Below are 24,919 nucleotides of genomic sequence, written 5' to 3' on the forward strand. Positions count from 1 at the left end.
GTTTAGGCTTACACTAAGACTGGCAAACCCATTCTTTTGGCTTCAAATTAGCATTTAATTCACTGACAGGTCCTGGGCAATTTTGTCTAAGCTTAACTGTCTGGCATCCAGACACAAAAAAGAAGTCATGTGGTTTTTTGTATTACTCTTTTTTTTTTTTTTTTTTTTTTTTACACTGTATTTGCAATGAGAAGGTATTGGGGTTTTCCTAGTGTGCTTGTGCATCAGGCAGTGTTTGCTGTGAAACTGAAGCGTAGCAAAAGATGTGCTCCCTTTTGTTAGGTTGTCTGTATATGGTTGTTGTAGGTATGAGTAGAGACCTGTGGGTGACCAGTGTAAGCCAGAATGTTTTTACTTGGTAAATTCTATTTGGAGAAGGATGCATGTCTTGGGGAAAAGCAGCAGCTGAACAGTAGAGTCTGCTGATTCTTATCTGGTTTTGGTCTTTTTTTTCATTTTCTTTTATTTTCAGATGATGATATCATCTTGGTGGAAAGGAGTCATCAGTGTTATTTCACTGCATGGGTTTTTCATAAAAAAGTTATTTGCTACATTTTTCATTTCTATAATTTCAAAGGCTGTTTTCTTCTGATGCAAATGTGGCCCTGAATCAGTCTAAAACACAACAGGAGTCAAAATAGAGGGAGTGTGCCAGTGTTAATGAAAAAGCATTTGTGTGTTCAAGCAACATCCCCAGAGGACTGGGTTAATGTAAAAAACATCCTCCTTGTACAGACCATGCAAGTTCCTGATAGTATCTGAAGCAGATCATTGAGCCTGGTGCATGGTCCTTCAGAAATGGAATAGAACTTTCACCGTTCAGATTATTTTCTTGGTTTTGGCTTGCTTAGTTCTGCTGAACTGAAGAGACATAGTTTACATTTAGTGTGCCCTTGTAAGCAAACCTTGGCTGCAGAGAGAGGATGAAGTTAGCTTCTTGTGCAGGATAGGGCCAACGTTTTGGTAAATTAACCAGAAGAGAAGACAAATAAGTGAAGTTCTCCAAGTGAAACATAGAAAATGTTTCTTCTTAGTGGTGCAATACACTGTTTTGTTTTCCAGGCAAAATTAATGCAAATCCAAGTTGAAGCATGAAGAGCTCCGTTTTACCAAGAGGTTTTATTTCCATCAGCTTTCTCATTATGAGAAAAATCTGTATTTGTAAACCATAAGCATCTGCAAAATGTGATCTACATATGGATAGGTCCCAGGGCAGTAACAAAGTCGCATGTTAAAATTGAGATGTCCATGGAATTTCAAACTATACTGCCGTTATTTTGCAGCTTGTCGACCTGGGTTCTACAAAGCCTCTGCTGGCAACGTGAAGTGTGCCAAATGCCCACCTCACAGCTCTACCTATGAAGATGCGTCTCTGAACTGCAGGTGTGAAAAGAATTACTTTCGCTCTGAGAAAGATCCTCCATCCATGGCTTGCACCAGTGAGTAGCATCATTGTGCTCGGGGCTGTCATTCTTGCTCCTCCATCTGTATCTCAGCGGCTTGCTTGCTTCCTCTCATGTCCCATTGCAGTCAGCCATCCACTGCCTCCCATGTCTTCTTACATGTTGGACAGGCTACCCAAAATTGGTGGGCTGGGTTTATGTCTTTCTATTTTAGTTTTCTCTTTCCTGTTCTCTGTCAGACTCAAGAAGCAGAGCTAGGATTTTTAAATTGCTACCAATATTTTCAGCCCTCAAACCTGAAGGTTTGCACCCTGAGGGTACTGTCTACCTATAAGAAAACATGGTCCTTGATAGCCTAGGTCTGTAGTCTAGTGAAATGTTTCAGGAGCGTCTACGGGAAATAACTAGAAGAGTTTGGTTATTTATGGTTTTGACTTTTGTATTTTTGCGCCCTTGTTTACTCCCATTTTAGAGCACTACAGAAATTCCCATCCCTCTGATTTCCTGTTTCCCTTCATAGGACCACCTTCTGCTCCAAGAAATGTTATCTCTAACATCAACGAGACGTCTGTTATCCTGGACTGGAGCTGGCCTCTTGACACTGGAGGTCGGAAGGATGTCACTTTCAACATCATTTGCAAAAAATGTGGAGGGAACATCAAGATGTGTGAGCCGTGTAGTGACAACGTGCGATTCTTGCCCCGTCAGACTGGCCTCACCAACACCACGGTGACAGTAGTGGACCTTTTGGCACATACCAATTACACTTTTGAGATTGATGCAGTCAACGGGGTATCTGACTCGAGTACACTTTCCAGACAATTTGCTGCTGTCAGCATCACAACTAATCAGGCTGGTGAGTCTCCTTCCGATTACCCTTTCTTTGTTCAAAACTACTGAGATGTACGTACCTTTGTCTCCTTTCCGTATTTTGCAGGAGGTACTCTGACCGCTTGTGTGCTGGGGTAACTAATTGGCTTGAATCTGCTAGTAAAAGTAAAAGCAGAAACAAACCCAGTGTGTGTTGCTGTCAAAGGACCTGGCAGCATGACTGTTATGATTAACTCCCAGTCCCCAGTTAATAGACTCTAATAGCAGGCTCATATGATTCCTTAGCCAGAATGTGTTTTATTAATAAAACCAGATTTTAATAAAACACTCATTTCAATAATCTCCAACATAAATTACTGTAGTAATCTTAGTGATTAATTTTGATTAAATAGAAGTGAAAAAATGCTTTGATGTTAGACACATAAAAAGCTAACATTAAATTAGAGAGCTTTAAAACGCTGCCTTTTTTTTTTTTCTTTACAAGTTGTCTCACCAACTCTGAATTATTGCCAACATGATGGGGGTGTGCAGCTGAATACTGAAATAGGTCCTGGTGTTGTAGCTGATCGTGTGCAAAGGGACTGCTCTACTTCTGTGGAGACTTATTAAAGTCATCAAGGCCCTGCGTGAGCACAGCAGCACACCCTGACTGTCAGATCAGAGCTTTTGTCACTGCTGCGCTATGCTACCATTTGTTTCTCTTTGACAAGGTTTCATTTATCTGAAAGACGTGAAGAATCTAGACTCTTCTCTAGTATTTGTTTAGGTACCATTTGTTTAGGAGCATTATTTGCCAGTGAGGAGAAAGACTAGATCCTGAAATTTCTGCAGTTCCGCTCCATGCGGTTCACCGTCCGGAAGCTTTGTACTGAAAGCATGTGTGCGTGCAGCGTCTTCTCCCACCTCCTCCCACCCCACACCCCGTCCCCAAAATACATACATTTCTGTCTTCCTCAAAGCACAAACCAAGTTAACATCGTTCTAAGGAGTTGTTCTCCTAGTGAGCTATCTTATTGCAGTGTTTTTCACTAGAGAGGATATATCTCTTCTGCTCAGATCACAGATCAGCTTTAGTGGGAGGCATAAAAATGTGAGAACAGGCTGTTTCCCGACAGCAGTCACCACATTTCCAAATGCTCTGGAGGATTTTTTAACTATGCAGTAGGCAGACAGAGGTGCATCTACCCAACTGAAGCATCTTCACATGATCTCTTTCTCAGTTAGGTGTTAACTTCAGCTCTGAAACATGTATTTTATGTCCATTCCAAACAATTTGCTACTGTTATAGTTACATTTTTTGGATATTTGTGTCAGCAACTTGAGCAGCCTTTGTTTAGTTGCTCTCTTTTCTTCTGTTTTTTGGGGGTTTTTTGTTTGTTTGTTTGTTTGTTTGTTTGTTTTATATCAGAGATAACTGCCTTTCAGTCTGTTCATCACCATAGCAGTTAGAAATCACCTGGAGACACTCTTTAGAATGAACTCTGTAGGATCAGTGAAAGGTGTTTCTCTGCAGAGGCCTCCTGCTTTGCAGTGTGCTTCCCCAGGTCCCGGAGCTGGCTGCCTTTGCACCGCGATGCAAGGTGGATTTTTGTTTTGGTTTGGAACGCACGGTTCCTGTGATGTGGCAGAGACAATACATTTCTGGCAATAGCAGCTTTGTTTAATGCAACCCACAGGGTGCTTAAGCAATTTGTTTGTTTTCTACTTTTATGCATAGCCCATTTTTGCTTTAAGTACATTTAAGTGGTGTGGGTTACTACAGGCTTAATTGTGCTATCTCTTGATCGTGCCGATTGGTTTCCTATATTAGAATTCCCCTAGATGTTCCACAGGTTGCTAAAATTGGACCTTAAATATGTATTTAAGTCATCTTTTAAAGCATAATTACAAAAATGCAATTTCTCTTGCATTCCCTTCCTGGTTAGATCACAAAAGCTTAGATCACCAGAAGCCTATTTTTAGCCAATGTCATACTTAAACACCTGGGCGGGGGTGGAGGGGGCAAGTCTGGAGATCTTAGATTACATTATAATTAAGGGTTTAACTGGGGAGTGTTTCAAAAAAGAGTGAAAGCACCATTGAGCTGGACCTGGAAGAGACCAAAAGACTCCAAAAGCCAATTGTGACTCTAGGGCTATTATTTGTGCTGTCTGACTTTAGGTGGGTTCCTTCAAGGACAGAGGTACCCACCCGTTGGGTCAAGCTGTGGTTTAAATGACTGAGCTCTGCTGGACTCGAGGAAGTGGGAGAGGTGTGTTGCTTTGGGGGGTTGTTCTGTGGATGGGGTATCACCTGGGGTGACACAGTCCAGTATGGCCAGCCAGGGCCAGGGGACAGAGACCCTGGCAAGGTGGCAGAAGGAACAACATCAGTCAAGAGGCTGTGAGTTTTGGAGAGATAGAAGGTCCCTACAACCTGGATCTCCTCAGTCTCTCCTGAATCCAGGCTATTTCACTTCTGCCAACTTTGATTGGAGGGGCCTGTACCCTTGCAATGGGTAGGATGAAGCTGCAGTTTTGATCCCGGATTGTCAGTATCCACGTGGTTTTTTTTCAAGTGTTGTCAGGGCCCATCCCAGCTTAGTGAAGGCTGTTCTGCAGAATGTTCCTCACCCACCCAAAACACTGGTTGTCAAGTATGTGGGTTTCCAAGATCCTGAGGCAGAACTGCAGAATGTTTTATATTTTCTAATGACAAAAATGTGATTTTTGTGGCAGTTCTCTTGGTGGTAAAAATCAGCCATTGTACATCTTTTCTTCAGATGAACTCAGTTCGATACAAGCATCAGTTGGCGTCATGTTTGCTGGGTCTCTGAGAGCCAAAGGCCCGCTGAAAATTGAACAACATTTATTTCCATGTTTCTCACTGCACATATGGTCATTTCTGCCTATGAATCTATCACCAGCCTAATAGATCATAACGTGCATATTACTAATTTTCTATAATGCGGCGATTGGGAGATCTGCCAGAGAGTATTAAATTAAATGCAGCTGATAAGTTAGGAGTCAGTCAGTTTGCGCAGCAGCTCCATTTTTGTATGTAAACACATCATATACACACGTGCATACACATGTTTGTAATTGACATGTACACATAGATATATACACAGACAAAAAGGGTCACCTTAAATGTTGCTGAAAAATTTGTTGATACCTTTACATTGACTCTGAGTTTTAGAATCTGTAACTAACAATCCCAACAAGATTTTCCTGGAGAATTTTCAAACCTGGTCTAGAAGTAAAGGAAAGGTGTGCTTTCTTGTCACTTGTAATGTTTGAAAAATCCAGACTGATTCTGCTGGTGCTGTGAAAACAAGAAAGATAATACATTTTACAGTACAAAACTGTTGCAAAGCCAAGATCCAGTCCTCTGAACTGAGGGAAATTCCGAATCATTTGGGAAAATGAATTGGTTTTTTTTCTTCCAACTGTCTGGCCTGAGTTTTTCTGCGCTTTTATTGCACTTTGTTTTCCTTCCCTTCCAGTGAAGGTTAATGAGCAGGTGTCGCCAAAAAAAAAAATAATAGGGTCTCTTGCAAAGTATGGCTAGAGAGGTATGACGCTGCAATATTTCTAATTCCTGTATTTCTTTGGTGTGGAAATAAAAGAGAAAGGGCACACATTTCTATTTAATTTAGTTTGTTGATCATCCTCTTTGATTGCACAGTAATACGTGCCTTCGGATGCTGCCTGACACAGCTTCCTCTGAATTACATTGAAGCATTCAACTGCTGCCCGAAGAAAGCTCTCTCCTCACGTCAATATCTTGCACCACGCAGATATAATCTCCTAATAACACCAATCAACCCTGTTTAGAACGGGTCACTGGCTGCTAGGGGAAAGGATGTGGAGTTCGGTACCCCTGGAGGTGCCATCCTAATTGCGAATGTGCCATGCAGAGAGGCTGACAGCTGTGCCACGCCGCCTGGCTTGTTGCTCGCGAGATCAGGTGTCTGGGCACAGATACTCTAGGTTCGCTGGGCTTTCTGACCACAGTTTATGCGATTTTAAAACCGCATTTATCTGCAAAGACCAGAAAGTTGTCCGTTCCTTGGAGCTTTGTAAGTAAGCCAAAAGGAAAGGACATCAGTCCAGGTCAGGGCAGTTCTGCATGTACTGTCTTGGGGCTGTAGCAAGCAGAAAACTCACACTGGAACCCACGGAGGTTTTAAATGGAAATAGGGTGTGGAATTCACTGAAGAAAGATTAAGATTTGGTAGGGACAGCACAATCGTGCTACTGGGTAATCAGTTTACAAAAAAGAGGGAGGAGGTGTTCCAATGGAAAACACAGCCTTTGGGTCAGGGACAAATATGGGTGGAATATGTTTTGCAGATGCTGTGTGAGAAAGTAACAGGTTTTCTGCCCTATCTCTGCTTTTATGGTATCACACACACTGTCATACAGGTTGTGGGCATGTCTCAAGAATGCTGAGCAAAAAGATTAATATTTTAAACAAGGACATAATTGACTTAACAGCACTTTAAATAGACATACTCTCATCAGTGATCTTTGCAATCTAGAGGAGACAAGTACAACTTTCAAAACTTGCAGAAATCGATACCGCTGGCAGATATTGATCGATCAGGTAGGTCTTAGGAAGCCTTGGCCATCCTGCTGGTGTCCCAGCACACAACGGTGCCATCCCCATCCTTTCCTCCCAGCAGATCTGGTGAGAAGGTTCCCTATACAAGTTGTTCTGTTTGTTCGAACAAAAATCTGTTTGCTTAGTTTTGTTTAGCTTTGTATTCATTACTTCTAGCAACTATAAACTCATGCAAACAATATGATAGTGGCATGTCTAATAAATAATAAATACAGTTCTCACTGTATTTGTTGTGTAAAACAAAATAAATGCTGAAAGCATCCGCAGCTTGTTGAAACTTGGGGAAGTCCCCACGTGAGCAATAACAAATAAAACTTGCTGTATTCCTGAAAGGGGCTGGACTTCCTATCTAACAAATAAAGGTAGTATCTGTGTAAGTACAGTCCATGTAAGTTTACTGGAGATGAGCACGTACCTAATGCTAAAAATTTATTTAACTGTTTAAGAGCTAAGTCAGAAATAGCTAGCATTTACTGGCTGTTACCTTTGGAGGTCTAGCTTTACCTGGAGAAGGTGTTAGAATTGGTTTGTAAAGAATTCTTATTCTAGGTCTGTCTCCCAAAGTTGAATAAGATGATGTGCAAAATTGATACGGAACATTTCCTCAGCAGTCATGGCTTTGGCACTGTGAAGAAGCTTTCAGTCTTTGTATGTTCCTAACTTTCCAGAATGTAATTCCGGTGAGCTTCCTCCAGCATGCTATTTTCAATGTCAATCCTTAGCGTTCCTGAGCTGGGTACATCCTGCACCCGGGGAGGAACAACCCCATAGCACCAGCATATGCTGGGGCCAGCTGGCTGGAAAACAGCTTTGCAGAAAAGGACCTGGGGCTCCTGGTGGAACATTTGGGACTGCAGTAGGAAGAGCACTACCAGCAGGTCAAGGGAGGTGATCCTTCCCCTCTGCTCAGCACTGGTGAGGCCACACATGGAGCGGTGCGTCCAGCTTAGCCCCTGCCCAGTACAAGAGAGACGTGGAAATACTGAGGCAAGACCAGCGAAGGGTCACTGAGATGATTAAGGGAGAGGAACATCTGTCATATGAGGAGAGGCTGAGAGAGGTGGGACTCCCCAGCCTGGAGGAGAGGAGGCTCAGGTGGATCTTATTGATGTATTTAAAGGTCTAATGGGAGGGTGTCAAGAAGACAGAGTGAGGCTTTCCTCAGTGGTGCTTAGTGACAGGACAAGAGGGAATAGTCACAAACTGAAATGCAAGAAATTCTGTTTAAACATAGGAAAAAACTTTTTTGCTCTAAGTGTGATTGAGCACTGGAACAGGTAGTCCAAAGACACTGTGGCATCTCCACCTGCAGAGGTATTCAAAACCTGACTGATCAAGATCCTGAGTCACCCGCTCTGGCTGACCCTGCTGAACGCAGGGGGTTGGACTAGGTGATCTGCAGAGGGCCCTTTCCACCTCCGTCCATGTCTGATAGTTGTTTGCAAAGAGGATAGTGGCACCTGGAAGGAGAACAGGTAAGGTTCTGATCAGTAATTACTGTCCTCTTTTAACTCTGACCTTTTCATCCATGAAGCAGGGCCTTCTAAATGAAATTTGGGGGAGTAAATTCCACACACGCTTGGGTTGGAGAGAGACTAAATCTGTGGGTGCAGAGGGGCCATAAACCTCAATAAACCTGCCTCAAAGAAATTCAGGAGGGTATTGTTGAATCATTTTTTATTACTATTATTTAGCAATGTTAACTTCCAAACTCTTACCATTGTCACAGCACATAAAGTTTATGCATACATGAATATGGAAAACTGCAGTAGGATGGGCTTGTTTTACAGAATACCTCTATAAGATTAGATGGCTAGAGATTTGATTTAGTTAAATTGCCCGTGTGTTACCGCCTCCTTCCTAAGCTTTTTCATCAGAAAGTCTACAGGATCCAATCCTATTCATCTGTGTATTGTACAGCATTATTGTATGCTATGGTACTATAGCAAACAGCAGGGTACTCCCCCTTGGAGTCAGCAATGAGTAAACTGAGACCTACTTTCCACTAACTAGCTTTCCCCGTGTGGATATCAGGATGCCTAATTACAGGCGGAAGGGGTTTTAAGTTGCGTGTGAGCATTTCAGTTAAACTACTGTAAACCTCTGTGTAGTTGCACTTGTGTTACTCTAAGAATTAGTTTTTTCCTAATTTTTCATGTTAAACTAATCGGGACACTTTAAAAGAAGAGTGCTCATTTTGGGATTTTTAACTGATCTGAACAAATTAATTTATAAACAAGTTTACATTACACTAGTGCAGTTTTACTATGGAGACAGATAATTTGTGTTTGAAGATGTCTTTGGGCTTCCTAGCTGTAAGAACTCTGTAAGCTCTAGAATATTAACTACTGTCCCAACAGAGCTTGTCTACAGTTCTATCTTTAATTTCCATGTACCACATTCAAGTGGGTCTGGGTCAGCATGTAGGGTGGAAAATCCAATTGTCCAGGTTAGGCTGGAGGGGCCACAGGGACAGAGCAAAGAGAATGAGCCAAATCAAAACCCTGTACAGGGTAGATTGGGAACAAAGGGGTTAAGTCTGTGACCTTCTTTTTGTGACAGCATTTTCCTGGGTAGAGCAGCTGCTCCATGTCAGGCTGAATATTCTGTCTCCAAACCCCAACTTTGCATGTATGTCTTCCTTAGCTTTTCCCCCTTCAATTATTTCTGATATGATTCAGTGTCTAGAGTTTCCAGCAAAATAAATATTAGCAACACAGTTCAGTGAAAATAATTAAATTTTCTGTGTTTTCCAAATATACTTGTGCTGATGCCCAAACTTTTTTTTTATTTTTATTAATACCTCAGGTCTTTACTGCATGCCTGCTTGATAATAAAATAGACTGTTTTCTTTTAATCACTAAAAGCACAGTGTGACAGCTTTAAATGTATTTTTTTGTTTGATTAGTTCTAAGGACTTAAGGCCTTGTAAACTGAGGCCTCAACCGTGCAGCTGCAAATGATGGTAGCAACTGAGTTCAGCTGCAATAAGCCAGTGTCAGTACTAAATCGATTCCAGAGAGTTTTGTGCTGTCACATATCCTGGCATCAGGAGAGGAACAAAGGGGACATGCTGTAGCAAGAGATTCCTTCAACTCTGCCCTCAGTTCAGCCCAGCTCTTCCACACAATCCATATAGGATTCAGATAGCTGCAAAAGAAATCAGAGTCTAAACAGGAATCTCCACTTACCTGCTGTAGTAAGAAATGCAAAGGAAACACAGGAGGCTTTTTGTGGGCTAATTTCTACCTAGAGATGTCAGTCTTTTCCTAGTAACTAAAGAAAGCGATGAGGCTTCTCAATTAAGTGCCTAAACTTGTGTTTTGGTCCCCCCACAATTCAGTTGTGCACTTGTAAAATGTTGATTCCTTTCTCTGTATGGCTCTTTTCATATAGGAACCTTAAAGAACATAACAACCGCCCCCGGATCCAGCCGAGGCATCTACTGACAGCTATAGTATAAAGAATAACAAAAAAGCAGATATACCCTATTTCATCTCAGGCTTCCCTAGAAGACCAGTAGTCTGATTATGAAGAGTCTCCTCCTTTTATCTTTTGTATTTCTAAAACCCACAAAGCAGAACAATTCACGTAGCCTGTTTAATTGTCTTGCTTAATCATTTAACCCGTGCATGAAAAGGTGTAGGAACACAGATGACAGCAATAGCAGCTGTGCGTGCGCGCTTCCATGCGGCAGTATCGGGTCTGGAAGTTGACTCCATAATCTGTTTTCCTCTCTCATTTTTTTCTGGATCGATGAATAACAATGTGGTAAAAACACATCAACCAGATATTTTCTTCAGGTGTAAATGCACAGCCCAATAAGATATACATTGAATCAAATTTAATTTTACTCCTCTTCCTGTCTCTTTCTTAAATGTATTAGCTGTCAAATCCAGCAGTTTTGAAACACAGAAGGGGTAAGTTTCTTTAAGGACAAGGTAACCGATAAGGCACTACGGAGTTTTTGCAAGGGGCTAGGATGAAAATTGTTCAAAAATACTTGAGAACAAAACTGATCACTAGGTACAGAAATTAAGATCATTAGGAGCAGAGTCTTAAAGGGTAGATGTAGCTGGTTTGTAATATTTTGATCTACATGTGTCATGTGCAGATTGAAAATTTCCAAGCTTGGGGGGGATGAACATTTAAGACTAAGAATCAGTGAATTTTTCAGTGCCATTGTAAGCAAAGACTCGCTTGGCTCCCAGGAAAAGTAGTTAAAACCTCCTCTGAACTAGAATTTTATTTGCCTGAAATCTGTGGCTTCAAGGGAATAAATTCAGTACCAAGTCGAGCACCAAACTTTATTTCAATATATGTCTTTGATTACTTGCAGAAACTGTGATGCTATTTATATGTTCAGCCTTTAGTCTGTTAAGCTAGACTGCACTGTCTTCAGCAACTTGCAAACGATGTGTGATGCTCCCTGTTTAAATAAAATCCATATTTAGAAAGGGTTGTGTGCACTTTACAATCTATATCCCAAGACAGGTCCCTTAAGTAGATCTGTCTTCTAAGAGAGACAATTCGAGAGAGCCACAGATGTTTGGTGCATGATATATTTCTTTCTTTCTTTCCCTATGGTCCTTATAAAAAGGACAAGAAGATAGACTTATTAAAAGTGAGCTAATGACATGATGTAGGGAGTCTCTGGTTCACTGACTGTTATTACAGCTGTGCCCCATTACGTACTGAATACCTAGGACATGCTTGCTTTTTTGAATGACATTTATCTTTTGAGTTTCAAACATTCCTGGCATAAATAAAGATTTTACGCTTTTCAAATGTGTTTTACAGTTCAGCCCAGAGGCTATTCAAGGATCATTTTAACTCAATAAAACTCCTCCTTTAGGGATATAAAAGGGAAGTGTTTTAACAATGTCACTCCATGCATAGCCTGTTATTAGCTAGAGACGTTCTGCCTGCAAAGCCTTTGATCCCTTTTCCCCTGAACGTCAAGGAAGCTCTGCCGAGGCTTCAAAGTCTGTGACACGCGTTGGTCTCTTCTGCGCGCGCACAGCCCTCATGTGAACGCTCGTGACCTCAGAGGAAGTTCACAGGTGAAGTTTGCGGCTCAGCTAGCGTTTTTCACTTCCAGCGCTTTTAGCTACCTTTCCCAGAGGTCATGGTGAGATTGTGTTCAGCAGTCAGTGGGTATTGGTTTTCTCTACTTGCTTCTATTGCGTGAGGGTACGTGTGGATTCTCATTTAACATCTTGGTTTGGTAAAAATAAAGAAATGTAGGTAAACAGGCTGCCTAACACTCGCCTAAATAATATTCCTTAGACTTCTGGCTCTCTTTCCCTTATCTGTGCTAGCATTCTCAGTAATCACTGAGGGAAATAGTCTGTGTTCCTCTTGATAGTAAACAAAACTATCAGCTTCCCTTGCTTCTTGAAGCTATTCCGTCTGTCCAGTTTGCATGCTGGGGAGAGCTGGGAAAAAAATGTTACTTGTTTCTCTGGCTTTGGGGACTATTCCTGTCAAAGGGAGTTACTAATTTAATAATTATTTTTTTTAAAGCATTTTAATACAAAACCAAATTGTAATTCAAAGTTATGCACCCCTGCATGTTACAGGCTTCACATACATGCAGCTTTGGTTTTACTCACACCAACTACGTGAGCTGATTTGAGCCTGAGGACACGTCATCCTGCTCCTGAAGACAGGTACCCTCTGGAGCTAGTAGACCGTGTTCTGAAAATTAATGACACTGTTTCTTCTCACTAGTGCCAGCTTCCCAGTCTTGCAAAGTGAGTGCCCTCAAAATTTGTAAGCTTGACATCAGAAAGCCCTCAAGGAAGTTGTGTTTCTTTGTTTCTTTTTACTTTTCTTGCAGTCTCTAATTCTACACCAGAATACATATGAAAGAGTTTTCTTTCCAGCATTCCTTTCAGTAAACTATGCTTCTATATATAAAGAAAATGTTTAAAACCAAACAAAAACAAAGGTTAATTCATCCCAAAATCCAAAAGAAAGCGAAAGGATATGTGATCACCTTTCAAGTCTTTGCCATCAGAGATCCTCCTGTCCTGGTTAACCTTTACAAAAGCAATTGGTCCAAAGCCATCTGTGAAGCTACCAAAGAAAGACAGGGCAAGAAGTTTAAGAAATATTGTTTCCATTCATAGTGTCTTCTGACCAGGTTGAAAAGACTGACGGACCTTACTGACAGACCAGTTCAGGAGCTTTTGGCGATTATTTAAAAGGAGATAAATACTTCGTATCATAAATTACTTATTTAAGGGCAATCGTCTTCTCCAGTTTTGGATACTGGCATTTCTAGAGATGGTTCTTAAGTGTACTTCTCAAATTGTAAATGGAGTTTTCTCTGGTTCAGGAAATAACTAAACTTTCACGGAAGGGGAAAGCCTACTCAGGACCTGACCGTTGATGTTATGGACATGGTGAATAATTTCTTCTTTCTGAAAACTTCACACCAGGAAGCCTGAGGCTCTAATGTCCTATAAAGTAATGTAACAATGGGGTAGGGAAGGCAAAGCAAAACTGTTTATTTTAAACTGATACGGTCTTAAACACATTCAGTGAAAAATATGAAGTATCGCGAAGCTCCCACCATCACCATCTTAAACAGAGAACAGAAAGAATAACATTTGTGTTATGAGTACCTTTGGGCTGAATCCTTATGAAAGCATGTACAGCCTTTGTCTCCTCTCTGAAATAACAGCTGTGAACGCCATGGCACCATAATTTTTAGTTTCTGAAGCGAGTGCCTTGTGCAGCCTGATACTTCCCAAATGGACGTGGCATTTCCATGATTTATTACACATGTGTTAAACATATGAGCAAGTCTAACATTTTGTTTGCTCTGTGGAAGGTGTTTGCTATCTCTTTTAATAAAATGAGGGAGAAATGAGAACACGAATGTGCAATACTTAATGAAGTTTGCTTTTAATTTAGAATTTATTTGTAAGAGCGAGAAGTGATCTCTGGTCATCACTTGTCCAGTGACAGCTGCTGCCCAGAAGGTTGCCTTACTCCGTGCTTGAGAGCGAAATCAAGCAGCTGCCTTTTAGTGTAATTCCTGCTGAAGCTGCTTGTTTTCCCCTTTCCAGTTCCGTGCCGCCTTTCCTTCACGGCACCTGTGCGATGCCTGCAGCCGCTCTGGAGTCTATAACCACAGGCTGGAGTCTATAACCACAGCTTCCAGATGCATTTGGGTACTTCTGCCATAATGTTGGCAGTCATCCAGTAAAATAGCCACGAACAAATCAGTCTTTAAGATCGTCCTGTTCCTGGGAGAATCATACAGAGCTCCCACGCACATCTTTGCTTTGTCCAAAGTTAGTCAGCTTCTATTTGCCCTTAAAGTTTCATCCTATTTCTTTCCTTCCACGTTCCGATGTGTGCAAATGCCTGGATCTTGATAGCCCTCCCCCAGAAATTGGGAACCTTTTCACCCACCTCCTTATGATTGCATCCTGCTAGGATCCAGCCCGGATCTGGTGTGAGGGTCCTGCACGCTGACGTGCGCCTCTCGCTGTTGGGATGGCCTGGTGCCTGGCGACAGGGAGGGTGCGTTGCGTTCTGGCTGACACGTCGCCTAATGATGTTACAGAATCAGATGACGTTTTACAGCCCAAGTCATAAAAATATATTGAGCCTGCTTCAGCTCAAGGAAAAAGGTGCAGGAACACAAACACAAGTACTGTGCTAGTTTAACTACGTGTCCTGGAGATTAAAGGGCAAAGGACTGCATCTGCACGCGCGTTGAAGAGGTGGGTAATTGTATCTGGAAGAGGAGCGTGTAGGGTTTAGCAGGTTTCCAAAGTGTTGTAAAAGTGGAACTGTTTCCTCCTCCTCCTGCCTCCTGGGAGGCACCTGGGGACCCGGTGCTGACTGAGCCTTCTTGGAATGTGCCCGTGGGATCAGCCTTGCTTCAGCGCAACCACGTAGAGGGAGGCAGCGCCTTTAACTGCGCTTCACGGACAAAGTAAGTAGTAGTGCAATCAGAGGAGGTTTATGATAGTGCAACTCTCGCTCGCTCTGAGCAGTCTCCTATAATAAACCCCTCAGAAGTCAAGCCACAGACTAGATGTTGGAGTCCTAAAGGATCCAAGGACAAGCGTAGCAGTTCACGCAGGCATTCTGTTAATGTGATCATGTCATGGAGATGTGATGTCATTATGCTGATGTGCGTGTCATTACTTAGGACTCTTGTCATTAATTGAATGCTCGTTGGTAGTGGAACGGTTGGATAAACCTCAAGATAGAAAGACTGGTTCACAGAAACTCAGATGTTGGGTGGTTGTTGCGCGAGTGAAACGTGCGTGTGCGGCGTTACGAGCAGTGCCAGACCGAGCCACGCGCGGGCATCCAGTGCTTGCACCGGGGTGACTTCTCTCGTGTATCCTGACTGCGGGTGCGACTCCCGTTTTCTGGAGAAGCTGCCTCTGAGCAAGAAATTGTCTTGCTCATTCAAATGTTGGTATTTCCACTTTGACTTGTATGATAGTTTTGTAGTTTGGACACTTGTCCTCTAAGACTTACAGATTTGGGGTTGGGTCCCAGTCGATCCTACTGTCAGAGGCTGCAGATTTAATTTTCAGATTATGATCTTTATTTACTACTCTGGTTCCACATTACCTCCTACAGGCATCGTAGACATTAGAGAAAATTTATACATTGTATCAGTTGACAGTATTATGATTAGATAATAAAACCATCAATTTTCTAAAGAAACAAAAAGGAATAAGCCTTCCATTTATTCAGGAGTGCAGAAGAAGTTGCAATATGGGTAATACAGTCAGTTCTGATAGCTCAGATATGTTCTCGATCACCATCTTTCAGCGTAGCTTGGAATATTTCGCTCCCCGACGCTGATAGCTGGTTGCAAGCAAAAGCTGGAAGTTAGCAGGCCATGGTTAGTTCAGGATTAAATCCTTCCCCTAAAATTTAATTTGTGATCTAGAGACCTAAGCAAGAAACAACAGGACTCTAAATATTTCAGCATTTGTACACACATGGCTTCCCAAAGTTAATACTGAGTTCTCTCTGTCACAGGACAGGGTATTTTCTTCCAGTACAAATATACATCTGTAAGCCAGTCACATATGAAAACAATAACCAAGGAATAAGGAAAAAGTCAATAAGGAGATTTATATACAGCTGCTATTAAACTGGAGGAAAACAAATGATCTGTTGGGGTCAGTTTCGCTGGGAAATCAATTTGGGCAGAGTTTTATTGTCCTCTCTGCTAGATCCTTCATGTTATTTGCTTGCACCTTTAATAGTCACGAGTGAGGAGGTTTTTACACTTGTGAGTCTAAGCTCCCTGGATCATTGTGTTCATTACCTTTTCAACATCCACATTCCCAGTTGTCACAAATGCTACCTAACAACAGCGAGTGCTCAAAGTACATTTCCCCTTGTAACTCTAGGGAGTTTTGAAAGTTCATATTAACTGCTTAAACTAGTCATAAACCAGTTAGACTGTAGTACCAGACAAATAGTAACCATCTGATGCATAAAAATACCTCTGTATGCATTGCAGGTGACTATTGAGAATAAACCTCTTAATACATGGCCACACAAGCCGAAAGTTAATTATAAAAAAACCCAACTCTAATTCAGTGAAGAAGAGTACTAATACATTAATCGAAGTGCCAATGAAAACGTAAATACATAGACGTATACGAGCCACAGGATTTATCCAAAAATCACTGAAACCACATTTATGCAACCTCTTTTTACCTTGAAATTTATGTTTCCTAAACGATAAATTAATTTAACCCAACTTTGTGTTGATATTGACGCTTTAATATAATTTTAAAAAATTATCTAAAAAAGTTTCATAATATGTGATTTTTTGCCAACCTGTAGTGACAAAATTCTTTTTGTCAGTGGGAGCTGCAGACATTTAAAATATTTGTTCTGGCATTTTGTTGTTGCACAATCTAATTGTCTTTTAAGGTGGGAGAATCCTGGAATTGGAATGAAAAATGGGTATTCTAAATATGAAGTACTTCTGTTCCTTTCTGTAGCCTGATTCTGAATTCTGTCTCATCCTGCTGTAGTTATTTAACGGTGTTGAGGAAACAGGAAGCTCTCAGCTCTCTTCCTCATGCAAAAGTCTAAAAACTATAGTCTTTAAAAGCATCGCTACGTGTATAGTCTTTATATGCATATAGTCTATACAATCTATATATGCATCGCTGCTCATGGTGATGCCTTCATTGTTTAATGGTTTATAATGTTGACTTCCTTAAACTGCAGTTTCTCTCTTTGCTGGAAGTTCAGACTTTTCCAGGTAAACAGGTTACTGAGCTGTTCTGGTGGGAGGGGAGGATTAGTTGTGCTACAAAATGGAAACTAAGGTTGACTTCTACTTTGGGCCAGAAATGATTGTTCTGAGATTAACATAGCTTTCTTAACTTGATTTGAATTAGTCCTTTTCTGCTTTGTAGGATATATACAAGAACACTTGAGAAAAACAAAGAAAAAAACCCCTCCCCCTATTAAAATAAGTACATATCAGAATGCACTATTTAGAACACAGTTTATATGTTTTGATTTATTACATTATTTGATTTATTTGATTTGATTTATTACATTATTTTGTAGGGATATGTATATAAAGAAATTAATTCCACCATGCAAATTCCACCGTCATGCGATTGTCCCTATGCATGACAATATGTGCTTCCAGGTTACCATAATTCTTCCTGTATCTTAAATCTATTGATTGCAGTACATTTAAGTGTAAACTTAAAAGTCATCTGAATAAGATATTTTCTTAAATTAGGGTTCAAGGACTTCTAACACTTTTCAAATCTACATATCTAACAGGTATAGCAGAAAAACAAAACAGATTGCAGTAAGATTTAAAACTTTAACAGTCCAGATTCTTGCAGACCAGCAAAGAAAGCTTATGCCACGTGCTCTGCTGGGATTTTTTTATTTTATCTCATCTTGGTCAAATCAAAGGATAATCGGCATGTGTTCATCAGTCAGTCCCGTAGAGGAGTCAGTTCTGGATGCAGGCAAAGAACCAATTTAGTACATACCGAGAGACATTAGCTGTGTGGGACAGCAGGCACAGCAGAAGAGCCAGACCACCTCTGTCTCTTGGCTTGCAGCAGTCTGGTTTGGGGAGAGCCAGGTTGCAGCTGTGATGGGCCACGGGGGATGGCAGCCCCTCCAGGCACAGGATCCTGACTCCTTTCTCTGCCCCCGTCCGCAGGGGTGCACAAGGCTGGCTATTGGGGATGCTCACGTCAAGATTTATCCTTGCTTCTCCCTACTCCCTCTTTTGTAGAAGGAGGGTCCTGATGCTGAAATCATCCCAGGAGCAGCGCAGTTCAGTTTTAGCTGTGCTTCGAAGAGCCGTGAGCCTGACACAGTGCCAGGAGAGGAACTGCAGGAAGAAGTTCTTGTGAGGGCTGTCCTCTCTGGGGCTCTGGTTCGTGCAACAGAAACGTAGAGGGGAACCAAAACCAACTACTGCTTGTGAAATCCGGTATGAATGTCCAGAGAAGGGCAAGGAAGCTGGTGAAGGGTCTGGAGAACAAGTCTTACGAGGAGCGGCTAAGGGAACCGGGGTTGTTTAGCCTGGAGAAGAGGAGGCTGAGGGGAGACCTTATCACTCTCTACAACTACCTCAGAGGAAGTTGTAGTGAGGAGGCTGTTGGTCTCTTCTCCCAAGTAACTAGCGACAGGACGAGAGGAAATGGCCTCGAGTTGCATCAGGGGAGGTTTGGATTGGATATTAGGAGAAATCTCTTCACCGAAAGAGCGGTCAAGCACTGGACCAGGCTGCCCAGAGAGGTAGTGGAGTTACCATCCCTTGAGGTGTTCAAAAAACATGTAGATGTGGCACTTTGGGACATGGTTTGGTAGGCATGGTGGTGTTGGGTTGACGGTTGGACTTGATCTTAGAGGGCTTTTCCAACCTTAATGTTTCTATGATTCTATTCTATGAACGCACAGAGATGACAAGAACAGCAGGAAAATTTTAAAATCTATACCCAAATATCGTGTCTTTGTTTTTAACATTCTGGGTACTTCAAAATTAAAATGCTCAGATGGTATACGAGATGGTTCAACAAGATGAAAAGAAATACTATAGATAAAAATTGTTGCAAATACATATCTTCCCCTCTGAACACAAATAGTGTGGTTTATCTTCTAGAAATAAATAGTTGACCACTGAAATATCCAAAGACACTGTTCCTTTATGCACTGAAGATTAATGCCTTAAAACTGGGTAACTCTTGTAATCGACATAGTTAAGGTAAGATGGTGATTTAAACAGATTTTGGAATACGTCATTTCCATAATTCGGAGGTTCAGTAGCTGTTGGAGCAGCCTGGCATGCAGCACTGTTGCAGAACTCTGATCTGCTCTGTGCGTGGGATTAAAGGTGCCTGAAACTTTCTTCCTCATGATTATCCTTCTCCCCTCCATTTCCTGTGAAGTGGGATGCTCTCTCTTCCAGACACTCTGTGTGTATAATTTCTAAGCAGCATTGAGAACCCTCGGGACTGGAAAAGGTATATGAATGTTTTATAATGTTATTGATAACTGCAGAGCAGAAGCTTTTCTAATAAACTGCTGTGAGATAAGTTACTGGTAGCATCTGCAGAGATGTGTGTAAATGAGCCCAAAATAATTAATACTGTGTTAGAAGAAAGCTTTTTTTTAAAACACATCTGTATTGGAGCATATAAGATTATTTCAGCCTGCCCTGAGAAAGCATTATAGCAGAAATTACCATAATTTATTAGGGGGAAAGCCATTTCTGTTAATCATGTATTAATTATTCATAAAATCTGTATTAATGTTACCTTAATGGGAAGTGTTACCAGCTGGGGTACTGGGCTTGGCAATCTATTCACATACAAAAAAAGATGAATAGCTTGACTCAGAAAAAAGACATAAAAATGATTTACAAGAGCATAAAAGCAGCAAGCATGGGTGTATGAGTTAACATAGAGCTGGCTACAGTAGAGCAGTCCAGCCAGCTAACCACTTTGTATTTTGGCTCTAGCACTGGTTTGTGCCTGAGTGGAATTCAAGTGGAATTACTGCCGGATGTTCATTACAAGCCAGTCCTGTATACCTTGCCCTACTGCTTTTCAGCTCTTCAGCAGGCATAGATCTGGTGAGTCTGAGTAAAATCGCAAGAGACTCTTTCCCATTCTACTTTAAAAACAAACACACACACACACCCCAAACCCACACCAAACAAAACGCTAAAACGCTCCAAAATCTGATTTCAGTAATCTAAATTCAGGACAAATTCTTCCTGTTAGGAGAAAAAAAAAAAAAGAAGAAAAAACCCAACGGATTTTTGCAACTTTTTCATCTTTTCAGAAAGCTATTGTGAACCATGTGACGTGCAAATGCTGCTCGAAGGATGTTTTTCAATGCAGAATGAATGTGGAAATGTATATATACATATGTGTATACATATGTGCAAGTTTACGTAGATTTCTAGATTAAAGATCCTCAACTAAAGGAGGATGTCAACATTTAGATTATGACTCAAGACTAGAAAGTATGTTTTGATGGAAGTTTAGCAAAATCAAACACAGAATGAATTTTCCAACATTAATTAAAACTACTTCTTTTCTGGCTTTTGAAAGATCTCTTGCGGGAATGAAAACCCAAACGGAAGGGGCGTTGGCTAATGCCTGCAAATGTGTAATGCCTGTAAAGTGCAACTAGTTTTATATGAACAGTAAAAGCTTCATAGGATTCAGATGAAATTAAATTGTTTAGATCAGTTAGAGCCTTTTTATTAGGATAGCACAATGTTGAACTTATAAACGCATTTGTTTTACATGTTAAGATAAAAGGCTGTTTATTGGCAAAAGATTTTTTAAAAAAAAAATGACAGTTACAACCTTTAATGTGTGATCTGTTAGTTATCATCTGATGAATTTTGGCCAAAACCATGGAAGAGAAGCATTTGGAGTGGGAAGCCAACCCAAAAGAAGCAGAAAAAAATCATTTAAAAAATTGCATAGCTTTCAATAGTCCAGGAAACCTAGGCCTGGTCTTGGAACAAGGCGCAGAGCTGGGTGGTCTAAAACCGAACTGATGTTCAAGAATCTTAGGTAATTATGATTTTTTTTTTTTTTTTTTGTGTAGCATTGATAGTACTTCCAAGTTGTGGGTGGTGGGTGAGTCTGTGGCATGCAATCAATTGTCATGCTTAACTGATTAATACAGATCAGAAATGAGGTTATTTTGTAGTTTAGATTTTTTTTCTTCAAATTTCATTTTCAAAGAAATGCGGTAAAGGAGAAGTGTATATGGGAGCAATTTGTATGTGGAGAGCTTACCAAATAATGTTATAAAAGAGGCTGTATTCTGCAGTATGCTGATGGTTATTACTAGCCGTGGATACCAGGAGCTCCTTGTACGTAATGCATCCCAGCACCATTTTACACTTGCAGTGAAAACATTATCAGAGTTCTGCAGGGTCTGGTAATGATAATACTTCAGCTTTATAACAAATAGGTAGTACTGTTATTTTGTTCTGTATTTTAGTGTACTGAATGTATTTCATTGCTTACAGTGTAGTAGCAGATCGAAACCATCTGCTGTCTTGCCACTAGTCCTCCAGTCTAACAGAAAATCTCAGCTCATTTTCCTTGAGGCCAGTATGCTTTAAGGCATGTGTACCAGGACTATAATCCAGCTGCTGAATGTTGATACAAGTCCAGACCCTATGCTCATGAGTCTTTTAAATGGAAACACTACTCATTGCCAAGGATTGGAACAGAGATAAACTCAGTTTGCTTTTCTCTCTTCCCTCCTCCCCCCCATCCCCTTTGCAGCTCCGTCCCCCATCACAGTCATAAGGAAGGACAGGACATCCAGGAACAGCGTCTCTCTGTCTTGGCAAGAACCCGAACATCCGAACGGCATCATCTTGGACTACGAGGTCAAATACTATGAAAAGGTGGGAAGAAAGATCGAGGAGGAGGTTTTCGTGCTAGTAATACTGTAATGAAATTATTGCATCTTGCCCTTGTTAAGGATTCGGAGACACCCCTGTTCACTCCCTGACTCCCTAAGTGTTGAAACTGTTCAATTTTTGGTAAAGAGAGCATCATGAAAATATGAAGTGACATGGTTGTGTTGTCTACCAAGTTCATCCCCAAACACATCAGACCGAATATACAAAGTAATGCAGACAAGCTGTAATACTTTTTTTTTCTTGAGTACAGTTTGCTTACTCAGTTCTATTATGCTGTCAAGTGTTTATACATTTATTTGTCAGCATCCATGTGCTGGTGCTTCCCTATGGTGCAAGCATCTTTTACCGAAAATTTTTAGGGAAAAGAGATGAGTGATGTTTTGGGCTGGTTTGCACTATAAGAGTTCTCACTTTTCATGAATAACTGAATTCTTCATAAATTGTGTGTAAACAGCTACAAAACAAAGAAAATCTGCCGTTAAATAGGTTCTGCTTTTTATTGACATTTTCTTGTATTTACAGCTGTTGATTTCTACATCCTATATAGATCTGTATTTAGGAAAAAAATAAGCGTTCATAACAGAATGGGTTTTTTTAGTAAATCTTACTGGTAGAATTGAAAAGACCATAAATTGTTGTGAAGATTGTGAAGAGTGGCATTAGCCATTTTTAGATTGATCAGAGACACCTTTTGATAGAATATATTGCTACTGAAGTTGACAAACTTTGAAAAAATGTCAGAAATAACGTTCTAATTTAGCATTTACTAATGCTGTTCGTATCTAGAAATGAGGCTTATATTTCATATGTACCAGGGAAGACGTGGTGCTGATATCCACTTGACTGCTGTTAGAAAGACTCCATGGGTATTCAGTTAATCTTTAGAAAGTTTTCTCATGGAGCTTACCAGTGGGACAGTGTGGTATTGATAGTCCGTGCCTGATCTTCAGGTGAAGAATGGGGATTGGAAGGCCGTATTCTGAAAAGATTTCTCCCTAATGAATATGTCACCTGATTTTTGGGAGGGTTTTCTTGGTGAGCACTTGAACCTTCAAAGCCCTTGGTAAAAATCTAAACATATGTAGTGCTACTGATAAAAGGGGAAAAAGAAAGCTTCCCAAACATTTCCTTTCAGTCTCCCCTTATAGAGCAGCACCCTATAGACTTTCACTTTGCTTTTTTTACTGTTAATTTCAATGGGGACAGGGTCAAGTCTGGATCCTAGGCTTGAGAAGTAAAAGAGAACTGGCTCATACATCAGATTGTCTTTATTTGTACATCCTCAACAGGGAAAGGATGCAGAAATTATTTGGGATCTCTTATTTCCTTTTTTTTTTTTTTAAATGAAAAGAGATACTGCCTTTTAGTAAGGCTTGGAAAATCTATTTACCTCACAAAGAGCCTATGCCTGAGAGATCCCAGAACTTCAGCCTGGTTTGCACAGGCCAGGTTGTTTCTCTTTGTGATTAACTTGCATTTCACTTGATACCTACCTGGCTGCTCTTGCTCCTGTTGGCTGTGCCTTTGTTTTCCAAGAGCTGTACCGGCAGCCCCGTCTCAGCTCCACCTCGGGTCTCCCCACGTGGGAGTCCTTGCCTGGGCCAGTGCCGGGGGTGCAGGACGTAACAGGCGGCGGTGTTGCGCATCATGACGTTAGGGAGATCTCTTGGGTTTTAGTTGCTCCACAGGGAGAGAATTGTTCCCCTTGTATGCATTTAGTTCATTTTAAGTGAACGACCGACAAGTTTTATTTGTGTATTTTTTTTTTTTTTTGGCGGTGTTTTGATCATTGTTCTACACTGAAATTGGCTTGTTTTATTCAAGAAAATTGTCACCTTCCGGTACTGTTGTATGCACAGGCTGAGCACGCGGCTTCTGTTCCCACCGAGTACAGCCAGTCTTAGGGAGCAACTGGCTGTCGTAAGACGGCTTCAGAAGGCGACCCTCTTACGGGGCTGAACTTGCACACGTGTTTCTTCCCTTTGAAGTCTGTGATCAAGAGTTCACGCGCGCCAGCCAGCTCACTTGCACCAGAGAGCCAACTGCTTGACAAGAGGAGCCAGACCATTTATAGAGCAAAGCGTTTTTTACAAAAAAAAAAAAAAAAAAAACGACAAACCACCCAACCTTCTGACACCAGTGTTTTTAATGTGTGTTCTGCAGCCCCTTGGGGAGTCAGAAGCCTGTTCCTCAGGGTTTATGAAAGGTAACTAGAAAAGTAAATCTATTGTCAGGAGCCTTTAATCCATTGCCCTTTTTAGGTCTGCAAACTGTAAAAGGTTGAAAACTGCTACTCGGTTAAACTTACCTGAGGCCAGAGCAGTGCCCGCTGGGCTGTTGCTCTTCATTGCTTCTCCAAACACCTTTAGAAGATGCTGCTTTTTTTAGTGTGAGATCTCTAAGCAGCCCCCCTCCCTCCTGCTTTTGAAAAGAGAGCTTTCTTTTTAAACTGGTCCAGTCCGTTTGGTTTTCTGCTTCAGAAATCATCTTGGTTGTGCTCATCAAAAAAAACCCCCTTCACTGGTAAGTGGCAGCTGCTAGGAAATAAACCCTTCACAGTTAGCAGTCTGGGTATTTCTCCTGACAAGGTGTACCTGATTGCTGGCAGATGATTTACGTTGAGCCATTCTGTTCCCTCCTGCTTGTTTTTACTTGCCATACCTTTTGTAATCTCTCAGAAATTAATAAAAACAGCATTAATAGAGTAATACAGGTCAGCCCCATCGTCATACACCTTGTCCATGCAAATTTTTTATTTATTTTTTTTTTACTTTTCTAGATTGTTCTTAAATTTCAAAGAATAAGTCATGTTTATGGGCAGCCGCATGTTACTGATATTCAGGGTGTTAGAATAGATTTGGAATAAAAATAGAATGTCCTGTATCTAAATTATGACATCATGTAGTTTTTCTAAAGCATTATTGGCATAAAGTATGTGGAAAATATTTATTTTCTACAAGGGTAGTTAATTAGCCCATTCAGGGTTTTTTTTCCACCAGTGATTGCACTTGTGTAATCAAGAGAGAATAGAACTTTGTATGACGTTTCTAGAGAAATTAGGAGCTACAGTTTTGGGAAACTATTTTAACTTTTTGGAATGAACCTCTGGTGTTTTAACACATAGCAT

The 24,919-nt window shown here is 41.0% G+C and overlaps 1 protein-coding gene across 3 annotated transcripts in view; it reads left to right on the plus strand.

Annotated features, from left to right (window-relative positions):
- EPHA3 (EPH receptor A3) overlaps positions 1–24,919 on the plus strand; it is a 235,338-nt gene that overhangs the window by 152,074 nt on the left and 58,345 nt on the right. For all 3 annotated transcript variants that reach the window (XM_054846606.1, XM_054846622.1, XM_054846615.1), the window contains exons 4-6: positions 1,284–1,439; positions 1,924–2,259; positions 21,650–21,774. In XM_054846606.1, the coding sequence (XP_054702581.1) occupies positions 1,284–1,439; positions 1,924–2,259; positions 21,650–21,774 (617 nt within the window). The remainder of the gene's footprint in view (positions 1–1,283; positions 1,440–1,923; positions 2,260–21,649; positions 21,775–24,919) is intronic.

The sequence above is a fragment of the Grus americana genome, chromosome 1 (genome assembly GCF_028858705.1).
Source record: "Grus americana isolate bGruAme1 chromosome 1, bGruAme1.mat, whole genome shotgun sequence".
In the NCBI taxonomy this organism is placed as follows: domain Eukaryota; kingdom Metazoa; phylum Chordata; class Aves; order Gruiformes; family Gruidae; genus Grus; species Grus americana.